This window comes from Ranitomeya variabilis, chromosome 4 (genome assembly GCF_051348905.1).
Source record: "Ranitomeya variabilis isolate aRanVar5 chromosome 4, aRanVar5.hap1, whole genome shotgun sequence".
Taxonomy (NCBI): Eukaryota; Metazoa; Chordata; class Amphibia; order Anura; family Dendrobatidae; genus Ranitomeya; species Ranitomeya variabilis.
Window position 1 is genome coordinate 23,288,819 of NC_135235.1, and position 12,697 is coordinate 23,301,515.

The 12,697-nt window shown below is 42.7% G+C and overlaps 1 protein-coding gene across 1 annotated transcript; it reads left to right on the forward strand.

Moving 5' to 3' along the window:
• Nucleotides 1–2,722: 2,722 nt before the first annotated feature.
• Nucleotides 2,723–5,549, forward strand: LOC143769503 (trypsin-like). The gene is made up of 5 exons (XM_077258130.1): nt 2,723–2,811; nt 2,972–3,125; nt 3,475–3,728; nt 4,659–4,795; nt 5,313–5,549. Exons 1-5 carry the CDS (start codon nt 2,772–2,774, stop codon nt 5,460–5,462), a joined length of 735 nt encoding a protein of 244 aa, XP_077114245.1. The 5' UTR covers nt 2,723–2,771; the 3' UTR covers nt 5,463–5,549.
• The last annotated feature ends 7,148 nt before the right edge of the window (nt 5,550–12,697 follow it).

Genomic DNA, 12,697 nt, shown 5'->3' on the forward strand with positions numbered 1-12,697 from the left:
CACCTCAGTTGCATGATTTACGGCTTCCAGATACGCTGAATACATGTGGGAATTCCCTAACAAACAGGCATAACTCACATGTATTCAGCGTATCTGGAAGCCGTAAATCATGCAACTGAGGCAATGAAAACTACGGTATATCTCCGAACAATAACAAATACTCGGAGATCACCCGAATGTGCTCTGGAAAACCGAGCAACGAGTACACTCACTCATCACTAATTATTATTTATTATTCTAGCACCATTTATTCCATGGCTCTTTACATGTGAAGAGGGGTATACATAGTAAAAAACAAGTACAATAATCTTGAACAAAATGAGTTATCGACTAGTACAGGGGGAAAGAGGATCCTGCCCGCGAGGAGATTCCCCCTATTTTTAATAACCAGCTGAGGCAAATTAGACAGGTGGATGTTGATATTAATAGACTGGGAAGGTCTGACATCGCTGATATCGCTAACATGAAACCATCTGGTTAATAATGGAGAGGTATCTGCCAGACACCCCCATTACTTACCCTGTGGTTAAAAGAAATAAACGCACACATAAAATTCCTTTATTTGAAAAAAATCACTTCCTGTCAAATTCCCTCTTTCACCCATTTATTCCAAAAAAATAATCCACAGTGGTCCCAACTAGGGTTGAGCGACTTTAAATTTTTTGAGATCGAGTCGGGTTTCACGAAACCCGACTTTCTCAAAAGTCGGGTTGAGTGAAATCGGCCGATCTTATTGAAAAGTCGGGGTCGGGGATCGGCCAAAACACGAAACCCAATGCAAGTCAATGGGGAAGCATACTTTTTTAATATTTACTTCAGCGCGATAATGTTGAAAAGCCGGTAATTCAATTTCCGGCTTTTCATTTCTCCTGCCTAAACCCGACATGATATGAGACATGGTTTACATACAGTAAACCATCTCATATCCCCTTTTTTTGCATATTCCACACTACTAATGTTAGTAGTGTGTATGTGCAAAATTTCGGCGCTGTAGCTTGTAAAATAAAGGGTTAAATTGCGGAAAAAATTGGCGTGGGCTCCCGCGCAATTTTCTCCACCAGAGTGGTAAAGCCAGTGACTGAGGGCAGATATTAATAGCCAGGAGAGGGTGCATGGTTATTGCCCCCCCCCCCGGTTACAAACATCTGCCCCCAGCCACCCCAGAAAAGGCACATCTGGAAGATACGCCTATTCTGGCACTTGGCCACTCTCTTCCCACTCCCGTGTAGCGGTGGGATATGGGGTAATGAAGGGTTAATGCCACCTTGCTATTGTAAGGTGACATTAAGCCAGATTAATAATGGAGAGGCGTCAATTATGACACCTATCCATTATTAATCCAATTGTATGAAAGGGTTAAAAAAACAAACACACATTATTAAAAAGTATTTTTATGAAATAAACACAAAGGTTGTTTTAATATTTTATTGCTCTCTCAATCCAGCTGAAGACCCTCGCTTGGCAAAATAATAAACTCACAATATACATACCCTCTGATGAACTGTCACGTCCCACGAGGTAATCCATCTGAAGGGGTTAAAATATTTTACAAGCAGGAGCCCTACTAATGCAGCTGTACTCGTGCTTGTAAGCCCCGGCGAATGAAGGAAATGTAGGTCAATGACCTATAGTTACCTTCAGTCGCGGAGATGCGCCCTCTACTGGATGTCCTCGTGAACTGCAGCCTGGGAACTTTTTCCCACGCTCGACGTCATATGAGGACATCCAGTAGAGGGCGCATCACCGCGACTGAAGGTAACTATAGGTCATTGACCTACCCGACTTTCCCAAAAGTCGGCCGACTTTTGAAATTGGCCGATCTGTTTCGCTCAACCCTAGTCCCAACCCAAATGGAGGTCCCACAAAAATGTATGACTTCTTCGTCCAGTATTTGCTGATGTGGGTCAGGTTAGCACAGCAGCAGATAAGACATCTGGTCCATCATTTCATATATACTGTAATCCCTGCTGATGCTTCCTCTGGCACAGGTTGGGGAGCATTGGCGCTAAAGGGGCATATAGAGGTCTTCCGGCCAAACATGCAGTCAGTAGGCATCAGCTCAACTAAAGCTTCACCAAGCAGTGAACACAGCTTACCCTGTCAATGCATCAATTTTGACTCCTTTTCAAAAGGGCAAAAAAATTCCCAGGCTACCGTCCGCGTCTATATCTTCATGGCTGACAGAGTCACCAAAATAACTACGTGTTGTGAATTACCTTCCTTGTGCTATGGCTTAGGGGACCAAGGGGCTGAAAAGATAGAGGCACCATTACTGAAAACAGAATGAACCCATTAAAAATCATTTTAGAACAAATGCAGTAGGACAAATTCAAACTTTGCAAAATTGAGATGGATTTTTTTCGAAGGATATTTTGGGAAATGGCAGCAAACAACTCAATTATTTCAATTCAGCTTGCAAGGAAAGTATCTAGATTTATGGTGGTGGTAGTGGTGGGACATGTGCAACCACTCATGCACCTAAATGTATCACTAACAGTACACAACCAAAGAGCATAAAGAACACAACCTAAGACAAACAGCATAATGCTGATTTACTTTCCGGAATGGAAAATTATTGCCAAAGTTGTATCTACTGAAGAGGTCAGTAGAACATTTCCATATAAGTGACCTTCATCTATAGATTACATGTATATTTTAGGTTATGTGGATATTGATTAACTTTTACTTGAGTGAGGAGGTGTTAGAGGGGTGATAACTTTTGGGGTATAAATATCTGTGGTTTTACCCTTCATACTCATTCTGGATTCATCATGAAACTCCTCCTGATCTGTGTGCTCCTCGGAGCAGCTGGTGAGTCCGGTGCTTCCTTCTGAAGACCATTGTTCAAACTATTTTGATATATTTTTGTATTTTTTTTTTCTTGAAAGGATTTTTTATTCCTAAACTTTCTTATTCCATTATGTTACACCAGTGTAATAATCTATAACCTCACATATTGTAATATTCTCAGCTGCTTTTGAGGATGATGACAAGATTGTAGGAGGCTACACCTGTGCCCAGAACTCCGTCCCCTGGCAGGTGTCCCTGTACTCCGGCTACCACTTCTGTGGTGGATCCCTGATCAACAACCTGTGGGTGATCTCCGCCGCTCACTGCTACCAGTCGTAAGTTACTGGAATTTTGACCAAAATTGGATAATTGAAGCTAAGTCAACTACTTATGACCGTACAATTGTGGTATTCACGCCATCCTATTAATAAACTTACATTGTGAGCAGAGCATATATAGTGCATGTGGGGTTAATAACTGTGTGGCCTAGTGATTGGGACTTCAGTGGAGCAAATCTATAGAACAAGAGTAAGTTGTATAATTTTCATTATAGATTATTTTTTAATTGAGTTCTGTAATATGATAATTATTAATGAAAGTAATTTTGTGTACTTTACATTCATGATGAAATTTAACAATATTTAGTTAAAAATAGATTATAGGAAACTATACTTATTTTTGTAGGAGTGTGCAAGTGAGACTGGGAGAGCACAACATCGCTGTCACTGAAGGTACCGAGCAGTTCATCAGCTCCTCCAAAGTCATCAGACATGGAAGCTACAACTCCTGGACCCTGGACAATGACATCTTGTTGATCAAGCTGTCGTCTGCCGCCTCCCTCAACTCGTACGTCCAGGCTATTGGTCTGCCCAGCACCTGCGCTGCTGCCGGCACCAGCTGTCTGATCTCCGGATGGGGCAACACCCTCAGCAGTGGAAGTACGTCAAGAATCATCAGGAAGTAAAAAAAGTATAGGAATTATTGCCATGTTATGAGTTGGAGTTTGTTCAGAAGTGGAGGTTGCTCAGGGGTGGAGACTGCTCAGGGGTGGAGCTTTTTAGAATAGTTTAAGGGAATCTATCTCAATTATATATTGTTTAATATTTAAAACAGGATAGTGAAACATTTTTTAAATCTGGTTTTAGTTGAACGATTGTAGATTTTTAAAGTCTATTTTCTGTAAAAAGGAAAAATCCAAAATGCATTTTTCAAGGTGCACCATGCAAATCAAGACAGCTTTCCATATCGAGAGAATTTTATTTATTTGTTGAGAAAAAAATATTAAGTGCCTCAAAATAATCATATATATACACCCCTTAACATTAAGATTGCAGCACCAACATTTGCAGAAACCCCCCAAACTTATCGTTGAGGATATTACTGGTTGACTGAGGAATGTTCTGCCTCGCTGAATGTACTTGGTCAAATCATCAAGATCCACTGCTGGCAGCTCCTGTGTAATCATCGACCAATGATGTCTCCAATTTGCTCAATGGTGTACAAGTCCGGAGACACTGCAGCCATGGGCGCATGTTTAGGCCACACAGTCTGCTCACAGTAGCACCACCAACATTTATTTCTGGCATTGCTATTTTGGTTTCTGGGACACTGTGTAGACACTGTAGAAAGGAAATGAATCTAAATATTGTTTAAAATGTATTTTTGCAATGTAATATGATGCTCCTTTTCAACATTTTTTTATAGCTCTTACTTAAAACCTTACTGTAACAGGGAGCACCAGTCCTTAACATTAGGCTGCAAGAGAGCACAGACAAATGCTGTGATGATGTGTTTTTTTTGTCTGGACACATTTAATAATTTTGAGGTCTACATACAATGTCTAATATTTTATGGAAATTTGCTTGTAGCCAACATGCCCAACCTCCTCCAGTGCGTGGATGCCCCCGTCCTGACTGCCGCCCAGTGTAGCAGCGCCTATCCAGGAGAGATCACCAGCAACATGATCTGTGTAGGATACTTGGAAGGAGGCAAGGATTCCTGCCAGGTAATGTGGCTTTATAATCTCACACATTTCAGATCACATAAGATGAATAATGGCTGAATCCACAGTGTTTGGCTACAGCAGCCAAATTGACTCTTTATGGGGACTCGGAGTCCTGACTTGCCCACGATGTCAAACGTTAGACATATAGATGTCATCATGCTTAATTGTTGGTACTTATGGGAGGTAAACCACCAGCAGAGGTTTCCAGTTACAGTTTATTCCCCTCTCGCTATTGTGAGCACCTATTTGCTTGGTCAAACCAAGGTGTATGGAGGAATCAGGAGGATTAGTACTTTGCTGAATGAGCCTTTGATCAACAGCAATCTAAGGAACATGGCCAACGTTACCAGGAGATGTGTCATCAGAATGTCAATACTCCCGTATTTCAAGAGCACCTGTCAATGGCAGGAGTATCCATGAATGTGTCTCTAGTCTCTTTTCTTAGAATATTGATACCTGATTTTTATTACTTTTTTAGTCTTATAAAATGTAATAATTTGTCTTTGCATCTTCTTAGGGTGACTCTGGTGGACCCGTGGTCTGCAATGGAGAGCTCCAAGGTATTGTCTCCTGGGGATACGGTTGTGCCCTCAAGAACTATCCTGGTGTCTACACCAAGGTCTGCAACTACAACTCATGGATCTCCAGCACCGTTGCCGCCAACTAAACATTTTTCCTTTTATGATGGCCATCTCATTTTACTCTGCTACTTTATTATAATTCACAACTTTGTGGCAATTCATGTTTCAATAAAAAGAATTTAAAAATCACTGCTTCAGTTTATAATGCACCGGACATGGGAAGGTCCATTTTCTTCCATTTAATTTCCTACGGAGCCAAATATCCCATGTGAGGCTGAACTGATTCCAATTTTATATTACAAAAGTAAGGCATTTCTAATTGATTGAAAAATATCTGCCCCCTCCACTTCACTAATGATTAGAATCATCAAAACTTTTGAAATTCAAATTTGCCAGGTTTGGGAAATCTTAAAAAAATAAAAAATTCAATTTGTGGCGAATTTATTTGCGGTGAATCTCAAGTAGTCCAATTCCTCTGGAACAGTGTGTAGTAGAATATTTTACCATTTCCCAATACTGTATCCAATATGTTTTCTTGTTAAAATAACCTTAGGGGGGTGTAAGGACATGGGAAAGAGAGAGAGAGAAAGATTCCAAACTTTGTACTACAAGAAGGATAACAAATATGTGTACGTTGAATAGATTGATCACATATCCCTGCGCTGCTGATGACTAGGGAAGAGCGACCCTTCGAAGGTGTTCTGTTCCATTCGGCATTCATTTAGATGTTGGCTGAATATACCTGAACACAATTATATTCAATGGGAGTAGAAACAGTATACTAGGCCTCTGACACACCTTCCACTACAGGCAACCCACCTGACGAAGACCCAACTTGGCGTCTTCAATTTTCAAAAAATTGTAACATCAGCAGTAGCAAAAGCAGCACAGAAGCCACGACAAAGGTGGCACATACTGAAATAACGATATCACGCTAAAATTGACACCAAGGACATGAGAAAGGGCCGACAGCACTCTCTAATTATGGACGGCCACTAACGATCAAGTAACCCACTCGGAAAATCAACAACTTTCAATATAAATTGAGAACAACGTCCAGTCCAGGTGATAATGTCCAAAAAGCTTTATTCCGCCATAGAAAAAGACAACATTCGACCTATAGCAGGTCTTGGTCAAGTATAAATGATAGCATACGGGGATGTTTTATACAGTGTGGAGACGCAATCTGCACCAATCACCACAGAAGTCAACATCACAAACACAAATTACATAATTTATATAGAAAAATATTTAGAATTGAGAGTCCTCAGTGGTTGATACCTTTTAATGGCTAACTGAAAAGATGGTAACAAATTGCAAGCTTTCGAGACTACATACGTCTCTTCATCAGGCAAAGACTAAAACAAATTCTGAAGAATCACATATTTATGCACAACATAGTATAGAGAAAAAAAAAAAAAAAAGGGAGGGGAAAAAAAACCCATGGATAAGCCAGGTGACATGAAGCAGAATTACCATGGGTGATAAACAGTTACGTCCATAAATATTGGGCCAATTCTTAGATAAGGATTGTTTTATTGTCCTGTGATTAGGGTCTCGTTCTGTTGTGATGACCCCACATGGTCTGAGGGGCAAGTTCATTAGTTGATGTAAAAAGACATAAATCCGTGTGACACATTCATTCCTGCAGTTAGAGTGTCAAAGGTCGTCATCAGTTTATATTCCCAGACTCTTCTGTCTCTCTGAGTTTTGAAGTTACTTTTCAATACAAGTAATTTCATGTCCATAATGCTATGATTTGGGAGACAGAAATGTATTGCCACAGGTATATCCATTCTTTTTTCTTTTTTTATTGTATGGCGATGAGAGTTCATCCTTGTTCTCAGTTTCTGCCCTGTCTCCCCCACATACAGACCCCCAGTTGGACATTTAGTACAAATAATTAGGTACACCACATTAGAAGTGATGCAGCTGAATGTACCTGGTATCTTGTAGTCCTGGTGTGAATTGGGGATCTTTATCTTGTCCGTGGTCATTATAAATGGACAGGTTTTACATTTTTTCTGATTGCAGGGAAAGGTACCTGCAGCTGTTGGAGAGGACAGGGAGCTTCTGACAATGATGCTTCTTAGATTTGGGGGCTGCCTAAAACACAGTAGTGGGGGGTCTGGAAAAATGGATTGTAGTCGGGCATCATTTTGCAGTAAAGGTTGTAATTTCCGTGCAGCTCCCCTTAGCGCCTCCAGATTTGGATTGTAGGTGACCACTAGAGGCACCCGGTTATTTTCTTCTTTAGTTTTGTAATGTAGCAGGTGATTCCTTGATATTCTGGTGGCTCTTGTAATCTGATTTTCAATTGTTCTTGGATGGTAGCCCTGATTCAAAAAGGTCTTTCTGAGGCGACCTCAGAAAGGCCTCAGAAAGACCTTTTTGAATCAGGGCTACCATCCAAGAACAATTGAAAATCAGATTACAAGAGCCACCAGAATATCAAGGAATCACCTGCTACATTACAAAACTAAAGAAGAAAATAACCGGGTGCCTCTAGTGGTCACCTACAATCCAAATCTGGAGGCGCTAAGGGGAGCTGCACGGAAATTACAACCTTTACTGCAAAAAGATGCCCGACTACAATCCATTTTTCCAGACCCCCCACTACTGTGTTTTAGGCCGCCCCCAAATCTAAGAAGCATCATTGTCAGAAGCTCCCTGTCCTCTCCAACAGCTGCAGGTACCTTTCCCTGCAATCAGAAAAAATGTAAAACCTGTCCATTTATAATGACCACGGACAAGATAAAGATCCCCAACTCACACCAGGACTACAAGATACCAGGTACTTTCAGCTGCGTCACTTCTAATGTGGTGTACCTAATTATTTGTACTAAATGTCCAACTGGGGGTCTGTATGTGGGGGAGACAGGGCAGAAACTGAGAACAAGGATGAACTCTCATCGCCATACAATAAAAGAAAAAAGAATGGATATACCTGTGGCAATACATTTCTGTCTCCCAAATCATAGCATTATGGACATGAAATTACTTGTATTGAAAAGTAACTTCAAAACTCAGAGAGACAGAAGAGTCTGGGAATATAAACTGATGACGACCTTTGACACTCTAAATGCAGGAATGAATGTGTCACACGGATTTATGTCTTTTTACATCAACTAATGAACTTGCCCCTCAGACCATGTGGGGTCATCACAACAGAACGAGACCCTAATCACAGGACAATAAAACAATCCTTATCTAAGAATTGGCCCAATATTTATGGACGTAACTGTTTATCACCCATGGTAATTCTGCTTCATGTCACCTAGCTTATCCATGGGTTTTTTTTCCCCTCCCTTTTTTTTTTTTTTTTTTCTCTATACTATGTTGTGCATAAATATGTGATTCTTCAGAATTTGTTTTAGTCTTTGCCTGATGAAGAGACGTATGTAGTCTCGAAAGCTTGCAATTTGTTACCATCTTTTCAGTTAGCCATTAAAAGGTATCAACCACTGAGGACTCTCAATTCTAAATATTTTTCTATCTACTGGCTAACACGGTACCAAGATATATTTCTTTCCTGTATCATAATTTATATACAAATTCAAAGGAAATACACAATATCCCTGAACATCATGAACCATACATATACAGTGGGGCAAAAAAGTATTTAGTCAGTCAGCAATAGTGCAAGTTCTACCACTTAAAAAGATGAGAGGCGTCTGTAATTTACATCATAGGTAGATCTCAACTATGGGAGACAAACTGAGAAAAAAAATCCAGAAAATCACATTGTCTGTTTTTTTAACATTTAATTTGCATATTATGGTGGAAAATAAGTATTTGGTCAGAAACAAAATTTAATCTCAATACTTTGTAAAATATCCTTTGTTGGCAATGACAGAGGTCAAACGTTTTCTGTAAGTCTTCACAAGGTTGCCACACACTGTTGTTGGTATGTTGGCCCATTCCTCCATGCAGATCTCCTCTAGAGCAGTGATGTTTTTGGCTTTTCGCTTGGCAACACGGACTTTCAACTCCCTCCAAAGGTTTTCTATAGGGTTGAGATCTGGAGACTGGCTAGGCCACTCCAGGTCCTTGAAATGCTTCTTACGGAGCCATTCCTTCATTGCCCTGGCGGTGTGCTTTGGATCATTGTCATGTTGAAAGACCCAGCCACGTTTCATCTTCAATGCCCTTGCTGATGGAAGGAGGTTTGCACTCAAAATCTCACGATACATGGCCCCATTCATTCTTTCATGTACCTGGATCAGTCGTCCTGGCCCCTTTGCAGAGAAACAGCCCCAAAGCATGATGTTTCCACCACCATGCTTTACAGTAGGTATGGTGTTTGATGGATGCAACTCAGTATTCTTTTTCCTCCAAACACGACAAGTTGTGTTTCTACCAAACAGTTCCAGTTTGGTTTCATCAGACCATAGGACATTCTCCCAAAACTCCTCTGGATCATCCAAATGCTCTCTAGCAAACTTCAGACGGGCCCGGACATGTACTGGCTTAAGCAGTGGGACACGTCTGGCACTGCAGGATCTGAGTCCATGGTGGCGTAGTGTGTTACTTATGGTAGGCCTTGTTACATTGGTCCCAGCTCTCTGCAGTTCATTCACTAGGTCCCTGTTATGACCCCAATGGCGAGGGTCTCAGAGGAACGTGGAAGTCTGCAGAATACAAAAATCCAGCTCATAGGGCAGTGGTAACTGGGTTGACCATATATCTACTCCTAACGCCAACACTAGAAGTAGCCGGGGATCATTCCTACGTTGATTCTAGATGACACGCGCCAGCCGGAGAATCTAGCTACCCCTAGTAGAGGAAAACAAAGACTTTTCTTGCCTCCAGAGAAGGGGACCCCAAAGCTGGATAGAAGCCCCCCACAAATAATGACGGTGAGGTAAGAGGAAATGACAAACACAGAAATGAACCAGGTTTAGCACAGAGAGGCCCGCTTACTGATAGCAGAATAAAAAAGGTAACTTATATGGTCAGCAAAAACCCTATCAAAATCCACACTGGAAATTCAAGAACCCCCGAACCGTCTAACGGTCCGGGGGGAGAACACCAGCCCCCCTAGAGCTTCCAGCAAAGGTCAGGATATAGATTTGGAACAAGCTGGACAAAAATACAAAACCAAAACAAATAGCAAAAAGCAAAAGGCAGACTTAGCTGATATAACTGGAACCAGGATCAGTAGACAAGAGCACAGCAGACTAGCTCTGATAACTACGTTGCCAGGCATTGAACTGAAGGTCCAGGGAGCTTATATAGCAACACCCCTAACTAACGACCCAGGTGCGGATAAAAGGAATGACAGAAAAACCAGAGTCAAAAAACTAGTAACCACTAGAGGGAGCAAAAAGCAAATTCACAACAGTACCCCCCCCTTAGTGAGGGGTCACCGAACCCTCACCACGACCACCAGGGCGATCAGGATGAGCGGCATGAAAGGCACGAACTAAATCGGCCGCATGAACATCAGAGGCGACCACCCAGGAATTATCCTCCTGACCATAGCCCTTCCACTTGACCAGGTACTGAAGCCTCCGCCTGGAGAGGCGAGAATCCAAGATCTTCTCCACCACATACTCCAACTCGCCCTCAACCAACACCGGAGCAGGAGGCTCAGCAGAAGGAACTACAGGCACAATGTACCGCCGCAACAAGGACCTATGAAATACATTGTGAATAGCAAATGACACAGGAAGATCCAAACGAAAAGATACAGGATTAAGGATTTCCAATATCTTGTAAGGCCCAATAAAACGAGGTTTAAATTTGGGAGAGGAGACCTTCATAGGAACAAAGCGGGAAGAAAGCCATACCAAATCCCCAACGCGTAGTCGGGGACCCACACCGCGGCGGCGGTTGGCAAAGCGCTGAGCCTTCTCCTGTGACAACTTCAAGTTGTCCACCACATGATTCCAGATCTGCTGCAACCTATCCACCACAGAATCCACCCCAGGACAGTCAGAAGGCTCCACATGACCCGAAGAAAAGCGAGGATGGAAACCAGAGTTGCAGAAAAAAGGCGAAACCAAGGTGGCGGAACTAGCCCGATTATTAAGGGCAAACTCAGCCAACGGCAAGAATGTCACCCAATCGTCCTGATCAGCAGAGACAAAACACCTCAAATAAGCCTCCAAAGTCTGATTGGTTCGCTCCGTCTGTCCATTAGTCTGAGGATGGAAAGCAGACGAAAACGACAAATCAATGCCCATCCTACTACAAAAGGATCGCCAGAACCTGGAAACGAACTGGGATCCTCTGTCTGACACAATATTCTCAGGGATGCCGTGCAAACGAACCACGTTCTGGAAAAACACAGGAACCAGATCGGAAGAGGAAGGCAGCTTAGGCAAAGGAACCAAATGGACCATCTTGGAGAAGCGATCACATATCACCCAGATAACGGACATGCCCTGAGATAGCGGAAGATCAGAAATGAAATCCATGGAGATATGTGTCCAAGGTCTCTTCGGGACAGGCAAGGGCAAGAGCAAACCGCTGGCACGAGAACAGCAAGGCTTAGCTCGAGCACAAGTCCCACAGGACTGCACAAATGACCGCACATCCCTTGACAAGGAAGGCCACCAAAAGGACCTGGCCACCAGATCTCTGGTGCCAAAAATTCCCGGGTGACCTGCCAACACCGAGGAATGAACCTCGGAAATGACTCTGCTGGTCCACTTATCCGGGACAAACAGTCTGTCAGGTGGACAAGACTCAGGCCTATCAGCCTGAAATCTCTGCAACACACGTCGCAGATCCGGAGAAATAGCTGACAAGATAACTCCATCTTTAAGAATACCAACAGGATCAGCGACTCCAGGAGCATCAGGCACAAAGCTCCTAGAAAGAGCATCGGCCTTCACATTCTTTGAACCTGGTAAATACGAGACAACAAAATCAAAGCGGGAGAAAAACAATGACCAGCGGGCCTGTCTCGGATTAAGGCGTTTAGCAGACTCGAGATACATCAGATTTTTGTGATCAGTCAAGACCACCACCCGATGCTTAGCACCCTCGAGCCAATGACGCCACTCCTCAAATGCCCATTTCATGGCCAACAACTCCCGATTGCCCACATCATAATTTCGCTCGGCAGGCGAAAACTTCCTAGAGAAAAAGGCACAAGGTTTCATAACAGAGCAACCAGGGCCTCTCTGTGACAAAACGGCCCCTGCCCCAATCTCCGAAGCATCCACCTCAACCTGAAAGGGAAGTGAGACGTCAGGCTGGCACAAAACAGGCGCCGAAGTAAACCGGCGTTTCAATTCCTGGAAAGCCTCCACGGCAGCAGGAGCCCAGTTAGCTACATCGGAGCCCTTCTTGGTCATATCCGTCAAAGGTT